Source organism: Antedon bifida, chromosome 11, assembly GCF_963402885.1.
Source record: "Antedon bifida chromosome 11, ecAntBifi1.1, whole genome shotgun sequence".
NCBI lineage: Eukaryota > Metazoa > Echinodermata > Crinoidea > Comatulida > Antedonidae > Antedon > Antedon bifida.
Genome location: NC_136236.1, coordinates 14,461,739 through 14,481,812, shown reverse-complemented (window position 1 = coordinate 14,481,812; position 20,074 = coordinate 14,461,739). Strand labels below are relative to the sequence as shown.

The 20,074-nt window shown below is 31.9% G+C and overlaps 1 protein-coding gene across 3 annotated transcripts; it reads right to left on the bottom strand.

Moving 5' to 3' along the window:
* Positions 1 to 88: 88 nt before the first annotated feature.
* Positions 89 to 16,508, bottom strand: LOC144855328 (uncharacterized). 3 transcript variants are annotated; one of them, XM_078713149.1, is made up of 10 exons: positions 16,302 to 16,508; positions 14,267 to 14,379; positions 11,976 to 12,196; positions 11,042 to 11,225; positions 9,226 to 9,381; positions 8,689 to 8,904; positions 7,598 to 7,741; positions 6,616 to 6,741; positions 5,093 to 5,251; positions 89 to 3,320 (listed from the first exon to the last, which is right to left on the bottom strand). In XM_078713149.1, exons 2-10 carry the CDS (start codon positions 14,343 to 14,345, stop codon positions 2,929 to 2,931), a joined length of 1,677 nt encoding a protein of 558 aa, XP_078569275.1. In that variant the 5' UTR covers positions 14,346 to 14,379; positions 16,302 to 16,508; the 3' UTR covers positions 89 to 2,928. The 3 variants fall into 3 exon arrangements, with proteins under 3 accessions (XP_078569275.1, XP_078569274.1, XP_078569276.1); XM_078713148.1 differs by having other exon boundaries at positions 16,306 to 16,508; XM_078713150.1 differs by lacking the exon at positions 6,616 to 6,741 and having other exon boundaries at positions 16,306 to 16,508.
* Positions 16,509 to 20,074: the final 3,566 nt, after the last annotated feature.

Genomic DNA, 20,074 nt, shown 5'->3' with positions numbered 1-20,074 from the left:
AATTAGCGAACAAGAACAAAAAATAAGTTTGCATTGAGGGCACGGAACAAATCAAACAAACGTTTACATATTTACGTCAACGTTATCTATTTGAAGATAGGCCTATAGCATTAGAAGCAATATGAATCTGCGCTCAACACAACCCATATCATTTGCTCTATAAGGAACACCATATATTGCAAATCATGGTAATTATCAGTACACATATACAACATAAAATGATTATAGCTGAATTAGTAATATTAAATATAAATTGGCAATATAATGTAATTTTCAATTTTACATTTACACTTAAAAGATGTTTTTGACTACCTCATCTTTTTCATTTTACGATTTAGAAAAGTTTGTTTTGACAAAGTAACCTATATATTTAATATTTCAGAATCAAAGGATGTCTCATAACAAGACTTTGAACCAACAAGTTTACTACATATTTTATCGAGTTGCTGTGAAATGTTTACATCTTGTCCATACTCTATACCGTACCATTCAGTGTATCGAATGATACATATAATTTTACTTAATGGAAGCACTGTCCCTTTGAATAATGATTGCAATATATAAGCGATAATTATATTAATATAACATACATCAAATATTATAATCTACAAAAATAGTAGTTATAACATTAATAATAACGGTGTGGTAACATTAATTATGTGCTTAAATACAAAATTTCATTTGAATAGTAGTATGTGCATTTACACAGAAAATCTTTACAGTTAACAAATCCTTCAAGCCATTATAATTAGCTCATTGTAGTGTGAATATCAACATTCAAAATGTGTATAAATTGTCAACTGCATAGAATTCATTTAATAAAGGGCCATTGTCCAACGTTTGGACAATTATTATTATTATTAGTACTGTATTTCATATTCAAACTTCTACTGTAAATTGGTTTGGGTTATTTTTGTAGAGGAAACAATAGAATGATACTACACGCTTAGAAATATTTCAGGTAAAAAAGTCTTTGAAGTCGCATTTAAACTCTGTATTGATCTAATAAAGAGCCCACACCAAAAATAGCAGATAGACATCAGCATGCAACTTATGTGCATTTAGTTGGAACTGAGTTATCAATGGATAATCAACCTGGTAGGCTGTCCATCACAGGCGATTTTAATCTATAGAATGAGGTACAAACCTCCAAAGTTATGGTATAGAAAAGGAAGAACGTTGCCAACTACACCTGGTTGGTGATATCAAATGCTTTAATTATAGCATATTGCACAAACATAAACTAAACCAAATGACATTGAGTAAGGTGGGTAAATTAAAATGTTTACATAACAAAGCAAAAATAAAAATACTGTAAAAATTATGATTAAAAAAATGTAACATTATGAAATTGATACTTTTCCTCACATAATATACAATATAAATAATATTACATATGAACACCTTTCTCCCAATAGGATTTATAATATCTTATGTTAATACTGTATATTAATGACAAACTTAAGCAATCACGATAAAGTAAAAATGTTTGTTCAATCTCAAATGTGGTAGTCAATATTTAACATCAACATCGGCATGACAAATGATGTGTAAAAATAGAACATTTGTTACCATAGTACAATAACAATATGTTAAAATTCATTATATTTTGGCGCCAAATTATCTTGAGAAACAGACAATCATACTAAAATACAATTGCCTCAGTACAGACATATAGGTTCCACACAAGATAGCTAGTTACTATCTTTGTATTTTGTGCATTTAAATATTTAAATGTTTCATTTGTTGTTAATAACATGAATGAGTAATAGGAAGAAAGATTGTTACAAATCAGTTCAATTTGAAATTTAGATTTCAGGAAACGATATACACTAGTTGCATTTATAGAATATTGCGACAGACAAACATGATATCGTAAGGTATTACGAAGCACCATTTAACACATTAAAGACTCGCTGATATAAAATACAGTCAACTCTCCTAATACCAGAGTTTCTGAAAACTGGAACTTTCCCCAATACACAAGATTTTTTTTAGGTCCGAAAATGTTACCATTTGAAATGCATTCAGAATACCAGACATTCTAGAAAACCAGAAAGCCCAGGGATGTCCAGTGTTGGGAGAGTTGACTGTATAATAATCTCTTTGAACTTGCTCAAAACGTTACACATGCCAATTAATATTATCTCTGAACTGCTGTAACACAAATTTTGGAAAACAAAAATGAAATATCATTCGAAAAAGAGCTGTTTTGAAACACATTATAGCAAATTCTGATTAAATTTCATTTTAAAAGTCTTTTTTAGGTAATTATCTGATAAACTTTCATTGAATTACATTTCTTAATTGCTTACTTTTTGAAAGAAGTAAATTATTTTTTATCAAATTACAATGTTATACCTCAAGAAATACTAAATTGCTTTCATCGAACAAAGGAAATACATCATTTTACTCGGATGAATGATTTAGTTTCAATTTGTGCCATACGGCTGCGTCATTTAATCTTGTGACTGTGGTTCTTTCCAATTAAATTTATATTATGTGAGGTATAATTTATCTGACATTTTTGTATGTTTTATAATTCATGTGACAGAAGTATCCAGGTATAAATTTGTTTCAGATTGAAAATTTGGAAAGCTTTCAACTAATAATAATTTAAACGGTTTGAGAAGAATCTTAGAAAGTTAATAATGCCAATAGTTGTTATCTTATTGAGTTATTGTGCAGTGTAACGTTTTGAGCAAGTATCGAATATATAATGCAATAACACAATACAAAACCAAAATTAATACAAATTTATCATAATAAAACATAAAATTAACATTATCCTTAACATAAAACAGAAACATTAATTGGTCTTAGTAAAGAAAAACATATATTCCTACAATATAAAAACAGATACATACAATTTAATGTACAAAATTAATATACAAAATGTACAATTTTATATACAGCATGACTGTTGGTTTACATACAGACCCAGTCTTCGCTCACGCGACATTCATGTCTATATTGTCTATTGCAATGTTGGCAATATGGATTGTTTGTTTTCTTTTTCTTCTTCATCGCGTTAACAATCTTTGATTTGCTTTTGTGCTCCCATATCCGCGTTTCAGGTTGAAAAGTGTCAGGGTTTAATTGAACTTCTAAAGCTTTCGCGTCAGGTTTGTCGCAAGCGGTTACTACGTCATATGGAGGAGGGTGTACAGGCATTTCATCGCATTCGTCCTTTTTGGTTAGTGCTGTAGTGCCTCCTGCACGATATCCTTTGCTGAGAACTACTTCTAGATAGCATGGTGGCAGGTCGCTATGAGCAATGGCTGCAGCCTCATCGAATGATGAACATCCACCAATTGGTTCTAAAAAGAGACAAAATAAAATAAATTAATGAAAAACCTTTCTTTACTTGAGTAAGCAAGCACACAACATTTATTACAGAGTTTCTTGTTGCAACCAAGCGTAATAAACCCATGCTTACACACCAATTACTTTTGGAATTTCCCATTTATTGTTTGTACACATTACGCCACAGTTGCATTATGCAGTAATCTTTATCTAGTAATATTATCATATGCATTTTAATGATATTCTTGTTGTGGAAATAATTTACTGAAGATTAATCAACTTAATTAATCAATGGGTGTGTCCTACAAAAATTGGTCAGGTTGAAAACGTGGTGGGTGGCTGTAATGAACCACTTAACATAAAGTGGCGAAAATTTGCTATTAATTAGTATGAAAACCTTTCAAGATGTGAACTTGTTTTATCATAAAAACAAGTGTTGAAATTATCAAAAACATGATTAAGAGAAACATCCTGTTTTCACAACATGCCAAAAACATTGCTGCTTCAATGCAACCAGTCTTGCAAATATACATTCATGTCAAACCATACATAAATGTTGGGTCAACAAAGTAACTAGGTTAAACAGTTACAATAGACTACCTGCAGCCATATAATATATTCTTGGAATTAAAAGTTAAAGAGCATAGTGTTGATTGTCATACTTCATATAGATGAATATGTAGAATCTTATGTGTATGTAAATTATCATGTACGGTCTGAAAGCCTTTGAAAAGTTTTTGAGAAACATTCTTTATTATGACTCAGTTTACACTTTCGACAAATTAACCACTGTAAATAATGCATGGAAATAAAAATTTAATTTACGAATATTGCAGCAATTTACGTTAAGTAGAAGCAATAACATGGCCGTCGTCACTCTTATAATAGTCTGTCATAGAAAGGAAACTACTTAGCACACTTCTGTATGCAAGGTTAAAATATACAAAAAACTTTTTGTCAATTTATTTGGGTTGGTGTGCTGTAATTGGATATCTTTCTCTCCAAATGATAAAAACTTTATAATTTGTATTGTACTGCTCCCTGAGGATGTATATACCAATACTGTAGGATATGCAAAATATCAGACATAATGTGTAATTATAGTTTTCTAATCTAAATGTTCATCATCATCAAATACAGAAGTTGAAATACTCGAATGATACAAAAGTCTTAGAAAAGACTACTTTCTGACAGGAATAGGGGATAAGTACAGGGTATACATTATGCAAACATAAGCATTAAAGATGAGAAAACCCACCCAACTTGAACATAGAATATTGTACTTGATATACAGGCACTCTACTATTAGACCACTAGGTCTTTCACAGCATACTGTTTATATTTCTAAGTTACACATATCCTGCACAATATATTTTCAGTGTATTAAAAGCTTTACTCACAATTAAACATATTCACATCACTCATCTTACATTTATAATGAACATACGGATCATGTTACGGGACATAATTACATAAAAGTATGTTTATTATGCATTAATGTTCGTTCGGATCAATAAGAAATTGGATTTTGTGAATTTCCTTTCAGCTACATTTACAACATTATCACCAATACTTAGGTTACGACTGTGTGACTAAGTCACCTGATCTTACTGTAATAGTATGGAGAATGGTCCTTGGTAACAAATTTGGTGCAAGATTATGAGATGGAATTTGTGTGATGTTTGTGAATTGTGTCAGAATTTAGTCTAAATTAGGGAGTGGAATTAAACTCGAAAATGGGAATATACTCGGTCATACATAGTAATTAAATGAGGTTTGTACTTACCAACACTTATCAACTGTGGAATACCATTTATGTCCCTTCCTGGTTGTGGTCCACGGATGTATGCAACACATGCCATGCATGATAACAGTAGCAGGAAGAAAATACACACGGCGCCACCAATAATTGCAGCAATGTTCGAGTAGGTATTTGTATAGTGTCCTACAAAAAAAAAAATCACTGTATTGTAAGATCATGTTTAGAAACTGTAATATTTAATGAATTTTCTTTAATCTCGAGTGTCTAATGCATCTTTGCTGCTAGGACATTCAAACAGCAATTGTTTTATGCAAAGTTTAAAGAAAAGTTGAAAGATTATGTACAAAAACTTCCAATGTTTCGGATCAGTGGAATTTTTCTGACCATACTTGAGTGACCATGTTAAGAATTTAAACTCAAGGGAAGATTATGTACAAAAACTTCCAATGTTTCTCAATGAGTTTGAAAATCATTCAACAACATGGAGTGAACATTTTTAGATTTACTGATGACAAACACAATAGCTATTAAACTCCCCTGGGAAATAACAAGGGTCGTACCATCCAGCTAAGGAGGAAACAACACTGGAAAGGTTCAGAACCGGTGTCATTTAACTTGCCTGGGAGCCCAGTGACCCCTGAAGAAAGGAAATTAAAATTACTTGCGAATTCAAATTTTAATTACAAGCCATCAACGACCGGTGAATAAATTGGACCAGTGGAATTTTTCTGACCATGCTTGAATGACCATGTTAAGATTTAAACTCAAGGGAAGCGGTTTGATCGTTATACCGGCCAAGACTGCGGTCAAACTTGGATACAAAAACATGACTGATCAACGATTTTTATAGATCATAATAAATTTAATAAGAGGTTTTAATCGTTTACAATTAGTTAAACCGTGACTGTATGGAAACAATGCTACCTCATCATGCAAACAGGAAAGGTTTGAATTAGAAATAAAATGAAAGTTAGTGGTTCGAGACAAAGTTATTAAAGGTTATCAAAATATGATAACACATCATATCACTTTTGAATATGGTTATGTTATGGTGTTCAAGATAACATGAAAAAGAAGGTTAATAACAAATACACAATAAAATCATGGCATAGAATTTGTACTTTGAATGTTGAAATATATAAAGGTATCAAAAATAGGCAAATATTGACATACTTTGCAGATAACATTATATACAATAGTGGCAGATCCAAGACTTGTAAAAAAGAGGGGTGTAGGAAAGTTGCAGAAAAGGTGACACTTTAAAAAGTTGAATCGAACATTGCCACCAAATTTCTAAAACAACGGGTGTATTGAAAGAAGAAAAAGTGTGGATTTCCTCTTCACCTGGACATGCCACTGTTGCATACTTTAGAGAGTATTTTTAGTAAATTTGTTTCTGTATGTCAACGTTGATCAAAGTTAATAATGACAGTAATCATTACCAACTATTGTGAAAGGGAAAACCAATTACAGCAAATTTCATACAGTATAAAAAACTAGCAAACAACATGCATATGAGCTGCAATAGCCGTGCCACCTTCTCTCACCTGAATATTGGCATCTAGGCCCATAGAATCCATATGCACACTCGCAACCACCCAGCTTCGTACATGACGCCCCATGTAGACATTCCTCGGGGCACATATATTCCGGAGTTGGGGTAAAAAGCCGTGCTGTGCATGGAATGAAGGGATACATACAGTATGCAAAAATTGGTATTTTGAACTTAAAATATGGGATAACTAAATAATAATAATAATGGCTATTTTTATATTTTTAGAGTCAATTTTTACTTAACTGCAATAAATGATTGGAATTATAATAGACAGTGGAGTTGGCAAGATGTCAACCTTTCACTAGCAAAGTCTCTGTTTACTTCTCTCTTTACCCACCCATATTAACTGTATCACTAGCACTAGGTTTTGAAATCTCCCATAGGTTTATGGGTAATTGTAAAATATTTTGAAGAATAAAATTATTCATGAAATTGTTAATATACTTTGCGATTGCGGTCCCAGTCGTGGGCACAGGCTTGTGGCAATTAGTTTAAGTGCATGTATACATTCTACTTTAAAGGAAGAACATTCAAATTTTTCATGTAATCAGTAAAACCTTTCTGCTTGGTTTTTAAATTCTATTTCCAAGTCAAAATATCGGCTAAATTTCATTTTCAAACAAACAACTTGAATTTGATTATACCTAATTTGCCGAAAAGACATAAATCGTGCAAATTATTTCTTCTATAAAACTCTACTATTTTAGTCGTATGCAGAAAGGGTTAAGATTGTGGACAATTCTCTCCCTCACCCAATCCCCCTAAACTTCATTTTAGTATAGGTGTGTTTATTAGTTGATTCAAAATAAATGTTTACATATGAAATGACTCGCTGTGTGTTAGGATGAACAAAATAATTAAAAGTTACAAATAAAATTTTAATTATGATGTAATAAACTGTTAGATTTGTTTGCATATAGTGTATGATAAAGTATTATTTGTTTGAATATACAAGTAAAAATAAATTAACTCACCTTCTCTACCTGATGATCTGCACAACTCATCTTCATCTTCCCCATTGTGACAATGGTTTGTTCCATCACACATCAGTTCATTTGATATGCACACATACTCTACACCAAATTGGCACGCATTATACATATCGCCACACTTCTCATCTGAGAAAAAAAATGATGTTTCCAATTAATTATTGGTTTCATCAATGAAATGCAATTCTTAGCCAGACTTGTTTATTTACTTGCTTGGAGGTGTGAAGTGTGGTAATCAAGCAAGAAGGTAATGAAGATCAAGGATACAACTCACAACACTGTACGTAACATTGCATGACAGTGCAGCGCAATGAGAGAGAAACAAAAATCAATGTTTAACAAGACGATAGATAGAAATATTAAAATCGTTGCTCAATATACAACAAAGAGAATATGCATATTGGTATCATGTGCATTAAAAAAAAGTGAAAGCCTATAATCTTTCATTTTTGACCAGAATTATCAGTGTAAATCACTTAATCCAATACACATGATAATGCTTGGCCATGCGTTGGTCCAATGTAGGAACAAATCTTTAGTAATTTAACGTAAACATACAGCAACATAAACATCCTATTCATGATAAACGACCTTCATAAATGTTTTATATATCAATAACTGATATCAATAATTGATAACCATCAACTCTCAACGGAAATTTCCATCATTTTCATAATTAATGATTGCCTATGTTTCTATAGACTACATCTCACTTTATCTATAGGTAAATAAAGGGATAAATATAGTTCAACCTTGGCTATTTTTAAACTGAAACAATAATAATAATAATAAACTTCTAGCATAGCTGTTAAATTTCAGAGACTATACGCATCACTGCACATCAAACCATGAAAAAATGTGGAAATCCCCTTGTAAAATTTTCCACTCTATTATTGCTATACCAGCATACAATAGTACTATGAACATTAACAATAGTCCTTAGCTTTAGTAGATTTGATATTCATTCAATATATTATACTAAATAGAGGAAAAGAAATGACAAAAAGGGTTGTGATGGTAATAACAAATATTGGTAATACTACAACGATGATTTAGTAAAATGTTACACAACTTACCTTTATTTTTCTGGACATATGCAAATGCAATTTGAATATTATCACCTTTCTTAGCCTCCCCTATCCAGCGAATAAACATGAAATTGCCGTCTGATAACAAAGACCGTCGATTATCGCGTTTTACATTATGTTTTGCTGCTTCATTCTCAATCTTGATTTGAACTTTGGAATCTTCTGCATCCCATACTTCTAATGTACTTCCACCCAATTCTATATCTGTTGAAGAATGTTCAATTCAATATGGAGTTTCAAAGATTTGAGAATTGGACTTTATTGTTATTCTTTAATTACTGGGCATTTTGTTTTGCACTAAAAAAATGTAACCATATCCCCCAAATATGGTTTGGTTGGGCACTCGTGTGAGAATCTAGATACGCCATTGGAAAAAATATGTTTGCACCAACTGGGCTGAAATACAGATAGGTTCTATGCAATTCAATTGGTCAGCCTTGATATCCATTGGTTTGGAAAAAGAACCTCCAAAAACTATAGGCCTACCAATAGTATCGTTAAATATAGATAGATAAAGTTTCTTACTTAAAAAGTTTAGAAGAATGTTAGAACCGACATTACACCGTATGTACCATGTGTAATGGACCTTGTTGTTTTGCGACACACTAGCTTGTTGATGGAGAGCAAACTTCTGATCTATCAGACCACCATAATATGGTGATACAGTCTCAGCCCCAATATCTAAACAAAGATTAAGTAAATAATTAGAATTCTGCGTTGACCAAATTTCACCAATTAGATGTGAAATTCAGTTTCAAACTGTACTGAAATGTGAATGTCATATTCCATCTTATCATTTCCACACTTGAAATTTAATTTTGTTTTAGCAAATCTTTTAATGACCAATTGATGGTTTGACCTCGATAAGGAAGGTTTTATCTTTGGATCACTCAAGCATTAACTAGTAAGATCATTCGGATCATGGATTCTGTTGGATATTCACCTCTATTTTTTATTCCCTGTGCCAAGTTTTTGTTTTCAAGTTGAACATTTTATCTTTAACATTGAATCATATAAAGTAAAATGGATTTATCTCACAGTACAGGTGACCCTGGAAGTCATAGGTCATTTGAACGTTTGGCTTTTAAACTATATTAGTGAAGCTCAGCTTAAAAAAAAAATACCATGTACTGACATGGCACATTCAAAATTTGTACAATTATGGAAAGCCAACCTACTACATTTCGGTTGTTATGAAGCCCTTTTTTTAAACTTAATCCGCCGCCCCAAAAATGAAGATAGTAGTATTACTTAAAATGTGGAGCACATGGACTTGCTTTATTATTAATACTTTGTCTTTTAAAGCTTTTAATTGTAAATTTGCTTCAGTTTTGTTTTTAATTTCTTTGTCATAAATTTCTAATGAAACTCAATAATTTGATGTAACAGAAATCGACAGGAAAGCTATCAGCAACATTACTTCTTTAAGCAATCAAACTAAAGGTTAGATAAAAGCACCATCAATCACGATAGAGCATGTTTAAATCCAGTTAAGACGCTAACGACGTACTAGATACATCTAGTGATTTAATCTCTTTGCAGAATGATTGCTTCCTTTTGGCAATTTGCAATACTTTCTTTCTATAAATATTGGATCATAATCTCGCGAAGACGGGTAACTCTTTGCGTTAAGATAGCGAAATTGTAGCTTGCAAACGAAATAAACGCCATTGTTAATCACCTTTAAATGTAACTGCTAGAGGCAAACTGCCTTTTTATTTTTTAGTTTTACGCGATTCTTGGACGCGAGATTAAAATAGAGTAGAATTACACAACTTATTTTTTTGTAAAGATTTAGAATTGGATTTACAGGTACCTGTATAAGATGGTTTTTAGTGAGCCACCAATTTCTGATATGCAATCAGCTATAGGTAATCGTACATCTATTTGAATATCAGGGTGGATTTGTTGACGAATGGCAGTATATACCAATCACCAAACGCACATTATCAGGTAACTTAAAAGGACAGATAATTCCAGTTCTTATCTGTACATTATTTGACTTGAATGGATAAAAATAAATCGCCTCACCTATCTTTACCTATTTATTTATACCTTATAACAATTTGTTACTATAAATAACGGGTGGAGATGGTCAATATGAACAGTGGATGATGATAGTATTCAATAATAGTATATCAGCCCTGTATAAAAGGAGTTACTACTGTTTGCAGAAAGTTATGATAGGTGATGTAATATATTATATATTATCTAATACAGTAATGCCAGCACAGTTTTTTTGGACACAACATATGCTTAAAATAAACGTTTTTGATGAGTAAGCACCTCATGAGTTATATTAAGAGAAATGAATCATGGTAACATATGGAATCGTTCTTACATTTGTCTGAACGCTCCCAGGCCACTTGCTGAGCTGCTGAGAGAAACTTGTAGTAGGCTTTGAAGCCGATGTGATGGTTGTGTGTTGACCGGTACAATTCTAATGTTAAATCTACAGTTGATGAATTGTGGACTCGTGGTTGTGGACCTTTATATGAATAGTATGTAGCCGAATCATTTGATATCTTTACAAGAAAACAGAAAAAATGTGTAATATTTAAGTATAGTGCTAATACAGTAGTGTGTAGACTAATTGCTACTCTTTTAATGTTTATACTAAACAAAGACAATTGAATTTTACTGAAGAATTCTTGTCTAACCAACCAGTTTTTGTTTATCAAATCAATAAGAATATTTTCAATTTTGTTTATAACTATTAATTCCAGTAATGCCAGATAACCATTGGTGCATGTTACCAAATTACATAACTTTCATTTTGTCTTTTTAAATAATAAAGATTTTCTTTGCTTTTGTGATAAAATAACAAACACAAGCAAACTAAACATTTTTGAGAACGTTACATTAATAATCAATAACATAAAAATAATATGAACAGTACATTGGTATTTATAATCAATTGTATGTTCTATTTTTAGAAATCCTGTAATTGATTTAACAAAATTAGCCTATGAAAGCTGCGAGCATTATCGACCATTACTGATGTTGCAACATTGAAATGTTGTTGGCATCTTCCATAGCACAATGAATTCAACTGTACTATAAAAATACTTAACATTCCAACATTAAAATATTCATGTGAATTTATATATGCACATTTCATTGGGTAGTACAGTAGTAGCCATTTTGTTTGGTTGAAAGCCAGAAAGAATAATTTAGTTTTCTCTGATTGCAAGTTTTCCACAGTTTGTTTAGTTTGTTCCAATGCGCTTCAGCCATTTTCAAGTTAAACGTTATGAAACCTATAAAAAACTTACTTTTAACGTATCTCCTTGTCGAAGCGTTCCATTATCATTCAAGTAAAAATAATCAAAATAAATAAGTATTGCACCATGTTTATCCTCATTCTTTAACCTGTAGATACATTTTAAATCTCTCCTAATCGTTCGTTTTGGTGATAAGAAATAATCAGAATCTATAGTAAAATCAACATCATCTGTCGTTGACGGCCTCCCCGAGTATTCTCCACCACAAGCATCTGAAAAGAAAGACATCAACATCACTATTATAATCTGTGTTGGATTCACAAGATCACCATGGCAGACCTAGCATACATATATGGTTGCTATAAATCTCTTTAAAGTTTTAAAATGTTGCTCTCTTTTTTATGTTTTTTATCATGTTTTATGGGGTACAGTAGTTTTTATGTAGAAACAGATGTGTGTTTTAGAATCTAATCAACTAGATGGTTGAAATATATTTGTTTGTTTCAGGAATGGAACAAGGTAGGCCTACAGTAAACTTTCAATATATTGCATTACTGTTGATATATAGCAATGTCATACTGGCATGTGACATTTACTAAGGAAATATTAAGATGCTGGTATGGCCTTTCACTATTAACATTTTATTGTTGACATTATTTGGCTGTGAGCTTAGTATATACTGTATCATGACAACAATCAAACTTGTGAGACCCTTCTAGTTCTACTGACTGTATGGCAAGCTGAGAGTCCAGCTACAAGTCAAGTATTTATATCCACATGACTACAATTATGAGACATTGACTAAAGACCTCCTTAAGAGATTCTTGTATGGGAAAGTCAAGATTTCTAAAACAGATCTTTTAAGTACAGTGAAGTGAGACAAAATTGAAAACAAAAATTGTAAGCAAGAACCACCTCTCCTCCCCCGCCCCTCACTCATATCAAGAATTATCCTGTCTCTAGGAATCTCTAGATACAGTAATCCACAAGCTCCTGCAGTAGGCTACAGTAGGCAAGCTCTTATAGTACAGTAGGCAAGTTACTGCATTACAGAAGGCAAGTTACTGCAGTACCGTAGGCAAGCTCCTACAGTACAGAAGGAAAGTTACTGCAGTACAGAAGGCAAGTTACCGCAGTACAGTAGGCAAGTTACCGCAGTTCAGTAGGTAAGCTCCTGCAGTTCAGTAGGTTATTATGGTTAGAGTAATATGCACAAGATTATGAGTTAATAATCATGTGCTAGAATAGGACTTCCTGCTGGTTGGCGTACATACTATCAAAAGGAAATACAAGCATGTTGTCGGTAATGACTTAAATTTTTAAGTGTTCATTTTAAGTCTATTGGGACATGAAGCATACAGGATAAAACAATCACTAAACGGTCTAATTGTATTGTATACTAATGTAATGAATTTGAATATATTTGTATAATATATGTTTGGATTATCTTGGCTTTTTTTCCCCATTCTTACAGATTTACTAATCTTTACTCTTTATCAATTAATTGCATGTGTATGAAATAAAAAATATGAAAAATTCAGTATATCAATGGATAGTTTCTTTATGCCTGTGAATTTAGATTGTCATGTTCTTATATTTGAGAAGCCAGTTGTTGTTGAATGTGGTGTTTAAAAGATAAACATTAATTAAGTGAAATTAATTATATTCAATTCTTCAATTTCTATTGTTAATCAAAGATAAAAAACCAAACAGGAAATAAATGTTATTTAGAAACAATAAGTTTCCTTTTAAAAAATCTTTATCATAAAATCTCTATTTTAAAAACATCCTGTGTTAGAATCCTTTTGCTGAAAGAGAAGTAAATTCGGACAACTATATTGACCATTCAGTGTTTACAGAATACCAACAGAATACCAACAATAAGATTAATTGGCACTGTTCCAACCGAATTGGCTTACTGCCAATAAATGGTTTGTAGAAACAAAGTAACATTTTATTTAGGTAATTTTTAGTCTTGGGTGATGTTTAAAGACCTAAGGAAATTATTATGTTATCAGTAACAAAAGCTTACTGTATTTAATCGTATTAACTTCTAGAACAATTGGGTCAGGTCAAGTACTTTTGCCCAATACCCCTGAAATGAGGTCAATCCATTTGTCCACTGTTGCTATGAAATGAGTAATAGAGTAATACTGTACTATAGAAAATTCCTCTAAAATATAAAGATCTAGGTTCACATAGCATACTGTATGCATTGAACCTTTTGTTCCATTTCTCTTAACCCTCTACTACCACTTTTAGTACCATACTCTATAGTAGAGTATTCTGATATAAGAACAAGTGGAAATACATGTTGAGGTGAAATATAGTAACACTCTTACCTGTACTATGAACAACAAACAAGCAACTTATAAACAGCAATGTAAATACAGATGTTTTTCTTGTTACCATCACAGCCATTTTCTGTCAAATACTGTAGTAACCTGTATTAATCCTATATAAATAAAAAAGGATTGGTAAAAGCAAGAAGTTACACCACAGGCCTATAACCTTACCGATTGAATGTACACATTGAATTAATCATGCTGGCGTAAATCCAGATATTGATGTGTAAATGCGCCAATTTACTTGGGTTGGCCAAAATTTGGTCCAGCTCGCAACATCAGCCAAATAATTAGCATACGCAATTAAGCATGTGATATTATTCCCAATGAGATACAGTTCTATGGAAATTTGCCCAACAACATTCAGCTTAAAGCAGATGTGGAATTATAAATTAGAAAACATAGCAACATTAAGTGATTACTCTTGAAAATACTACTTTTAATTATTTATTAAACTATTTTTCTTAGAAGTCATCAAGTCGGTATAAGAGATGAATTCCAAGTACTGCAATCATTTTAATTTATTAAATTAATCATAAATATATTGAAGATAGTAGTAAAGATATTTAATAGTACTTGTAGTTTTAGTGAATTGCTATCAGAACTGGGAAAGGAAATGCCAATGTTGTATTTAGGATGTATTTAAGAGCGGAAGATGGCCATTGTTGGGATTTATTATAGGCCAGCGAGGAAGGAAGGTTAAATAGTCCGTACTGCTATGGTTCAGATTTAATCAGTCATTTAAAATCAGTAACATTTAAGTTTACTAAGGGAAAGTAGATTCAACTGCAATCAATGGCATAACGCATAGGGCAAAGCCCCTGGTTTAGCACTCCTAAGGGCCCTCGCTGGTTAGTTGCATTGGACTGCTCATGCTCTGGGGCTCCTTGAATTCTGGGGTCCCTGTACTTGACATAGCCGTTACACCATTGACTGCAATAAACATGCCTATACTCTAAAATTAACATGTTCAAATGCTTAGCACCTCTCAGGCTTTAATAACAACCAATTTTGATGATTTACATCTTCTAAATTAATTGATTTAAATTGATACACTTGATGTGTCATTGAATATATAAACCTCTGGCATGATGTCTATTTTGAGATGTACATTATTGATCTAAATTCACTGAGGAATAGATTGAGGTGGCATATTAGTGACAAGATAGACCCACTTATAAATCAATCTCTATCAGCTGCTTATACAGTAATTACTATCACAAGGAACTATATATAGTATTTGTCACAAGAAACAAGGAAGCAGTAAAATAGAGTAATGCATCAGGATTATGAAGTGTAAGGAAAGGTCTAAATTTATTATTTTTGCCTAACAAAATATTTCCTTTAAATCATAGTTACAACTGCTAAAACTACTATGTTATAGTTATAACAAGTAATGCTGCAAGTTTTGAGGTTTTACATTTGCCAAAACATTAAGTAGCAATAAAAATTGAGTTTTAAAAATTGTTTTGCTCACCAGGAAACTTCCTCCTAAATTACAGTTTGTAAAAAACTATTACCAATGCATATATGGCAGCTGTTTCTGTGCACATAATAAATAGTGAGTAAATTCTACTACTACTAGAATGCTTTTTCAAAAAAGGAACATTCTTTCTTTCTTTAAAAACGCTTTTTTACAACTAAGAACAATATGTGTTAATTAAATGCAGTTTCTTTAATTTCATGCAACATTCACCAATCACTTACAATCTATTAATTATAAAAGTAAGCAAGCACTTACTTTAATCATTATAAAGTAAGATAATTACCATGACTTATGACCTTCCAATAATCCATATGGTTTTATTAATTATTATATTTTAAAAAACCTTGATGAAAATTTGGTTTCTACTGAAATTTGCGACAATTTTATTTTTCTACATAAACTGGAGGTTTTTACATACACATGGTTAAAGAGACGTGTGCTACTATTAAAATTATTATTAATATCGGCGCTACATGTATAGTCAGTAATATGATTAATTGTAACACTTATGCCTTAACCAAAACAATACACATAATAGTACTGTACTTACCACCAGCCGCGTGTTACAAAATCCGGGCGGTGTTTCAGAAAAACAAAGCTTTTACTTATCTAAAGCGAAAGAAAAAAGAGGGTATATTTCACAGAGATCCTCCCTTCTCACCAACTAAACACAACTGTTTTGATTTTGAAATATCCCAGGCGTTTTGTTTACAAAACTGACCCACGATATATATGATAATAACCTCCTATCGCGCCAACCGTGTTTCTTTTAGTCATAATTTAGAAACGTTGAAACGTAGTGGGCTGTGCCGAGATTCAAGCGATCTGATTGGCTGCCGTAGGTATGCGACACAAAATTTTCCATCACAGAATATGTAAGGTCAGTTTACTTCGGTTCATTACGTGTAAAATATGGTATAGTACATTCTTTAGTTACTATGAGCTGTAAACATTGGACTTGATATGTGTATCCATTTAGTTTCATATAGTTCTTCTTTTGCAATGGGATAATTTTAATGAATATGCCTAAATAAAAAGAAACATTCTTGCTACCCTATTACAATCTCCAAAAAAGCAATAGAAAATAAGTGCTCATAATTTTCGTTCATTCATCTTTTAATTCTTCGGAATCTATCTCCATGCATAGATAGAAAGAAATCGTAACAAAGAAAATGAGAAAAAAAAATATAAATGATACAGTATAAGTATATAAGAAGTATAAGTTACACATGCAAAAAATGCTTTATAAATATTTAAAAACTGAGAAAAACCTAACTGAATTCATTCCAGGTTAACCATTTTAAAAATCTGTTTCCGCATTCATTACAAAAACTGTCAAAGATAAATAATTGTATAAAATGGTTGCAATATAGCTACTTTTAACATTGCAGTACAGTACCTGGTTTTGCATAACAGCAACTTCCATTGTCAAGGTCTTAACCGTGACATTGTCATGATTTGGGCCTATTATGTAATCAGGCAAACTTCAGGACTTTACAATGGTAGAACAATACAAATGGTGGACAAAAGATTGAAATAATCACAAAAGGTCACCGAAAAATAAAATACCTGATTGGCGTTCACATCAAACTAGAAGAAGTTGATTTGAAAATGATCTAAAACTGAACTAACATTTTACATTTGGTAAAAGTCAACAGTTTATGATTTTTTCACTCGAAAAATGTTTTATCTTACATAATTTGAAACGAAAAAGTTAGTTATGTTTCATCAGGGAGTTTCTATCAACTCCCTGGTTTCATCATGTGCAATTCAATAGGGATGACGGGGAAGATCACTCCAACATGGGCATTTTAATCCTCCTAGACTAGACACCTTATGAAAAAATGGGAATATGATCAAATAAACAATTCTAGAAATCAAATTCTTCAGTCAATGCTTACCCTATTTAAAACCCATGAGTTATGATTAATTATGTTGATGGTAACCTTTGAAATTTTCTAGAGGACATAACGCTGAAATAGTTTGTCCAATTAGACAAGGTGAAGTACAATGACAAGCTATGTCATTCAGCTTCTGGAGATCTAACAAAACCTTACACAATAATGTGTTTACAGTATTCTTAATTGCCTTAACAACTGTCAGACTGTCGGCTTAACAATAACATTATATAACAATATTGATAATTTTATTAACAAAATACATCTAATCAACATACAAAACCTCACGAGATTTTAAAATAAATGTTTCGAAATGTTGACCTGACGGGAAAGTAACGTCCGTTTGTGGGTCAGCGGAGTGACCTTGAGGACAATTTCAAGAAAACCTCAACCTTGTCCAAGAATCCGTGGATAAACAAAATGCATCAGGGACATCTTTGCGCAATAAATTAATAATATCCTTCAGAAGAAAATGAAAAGTACAATGTAGAAAAACTGTACAAATTTCAACAGTTTTCATCTCCCATAGTAACAGCAATTACAGTACAAGGAGAAAATAAAACACATGGATTAAGTGGATTAGGGAAGGAGGCTTTGAATTATGACGTCATCCCACGATGACATTTTATTACCCATGACGTCATCATTTCAAGGGCGACGTCAAAGACTTGCCATATACAGTTATTTGAGCGTGTTGAGTATATTGTTTTTTTGTAATAGGAAAATAAATATCAAATTTCCCCAATTTTTTCCTAAATTTCAGCTTGGCATGATTTCTTACTTTGTGATTTAACATTTTAGCAAGTAGGCATTTATTTAATACATAATTTTTCTTATGAAGAAGTTACAGAAATAAAGACCAAGTGTTGAATCATTCGTAACAGATTTCTTATAAGTCTTAAAGCAATCAATTCAAATAAACAATCGTGAATATAGTTAATAATTAATAAACACATCATTGATTTTCATTCATAATTTATCGTTTTATGATTATTCACTGTTTACACACGTGATGTTTACTATCAGGAGCATTTCATTGAGTAAACTTTATTAGAGGATGTATGTTTAAAGTTCAGTTTACATTCGTGTACAATTTGAAAGATTTAATATTGTTGAATCAACCAATCAAAAGAAACACATAGCGGTCGGAATCAAACATTCAACACTTTAATTATCCATAATAGATGTTTACTATCGGTATAAACGCCTTCAGAGATCACAAAAGAAGAGGTCTATCTTAAACGTAAATAGGCCTATTCTCAATATAAAAAGATAGAACATAGAAATATATTCTTAACAAGAACATATTTGCGTTGTTGTAAATATTTTTTGTTTATCGCATCAGAAGATTATACCTATGATTATTCAACTGTTGCCTCACACAGTGCGGTACTATGCTAAAACAAATATTGTGCACGTAGCCCGCACGTAGGCCACGAGGAACTGTATTAATAATAAAAGGTTAATTTGAAGTTGTTTATCAATTGGAGCAGTGAACCCAGGTTAGTGTGTTTAGCCACGTAGACCTCTAACGAGTTCAATGAAGTTTTCTCCTCGCATTTGCGGGTTGTATGAAATCAAATGCTCAAGGTCAAGTCAATCAACAACAATATTTAATCAAACTTGGTATAAGCAAGTGCATAGTGAAAAAAAAGAGAGAGAAAAAAAGCAAAAGGAATCGGTAAAGTGGGACATTACTGGTGATTCATAATGAAATATTTAATTTTAAGGACTATCATATAAATCTATAACAATAGATAATCCGATAAAGCACAAACGGATTAGGACATTACTAACGACAATTGGATAATTTATACATTTCAAAGTCACGAAATGCCTCGTGACAAAGTCAACGAGCGCGTACAAAGTCCGTTCCATTTTGACGCTATCAGTATTTGAACGCGCAACACGTATGATAATAGTGTGTGGTGTTAAAACTTTCAATTCATTTACGTATTAAATAAAATTATTGAAAACAAGAAATTAAACGGGATTATAATGTATGTAGGTCTATTTATGCGTCAGATCATAGAGCAGTCTTAAAGTCTGGTACGGGCCAACAATTACTTGTATCTCAGACGTCAGTGTTAAGCATAGGAAATATACGGTGATTTCCCATTTTTTACACAAACATTAAAATCATAGCTATACAGTACTATAAAATCTTACTCATAAACAATTTTGAAAAAATAAGAGATAAACAATTTTGAAAAATAAGTGATAAACAATTTTGAAAAATAAGAGGTTAAAAAAAAGAGAGAGAGTTTAATTTTATACAGGTTCGTAGGCCTGACACAGTACCGCACCGCACTTAATCATGTTTTGAACGCCGCACATTACAGAAGACATTCTGTAAAAATCGCCAGTGTTATGTAATCTCATTGACGCCATTGTATTCCTGTCATTGAATATTTCTGAAAA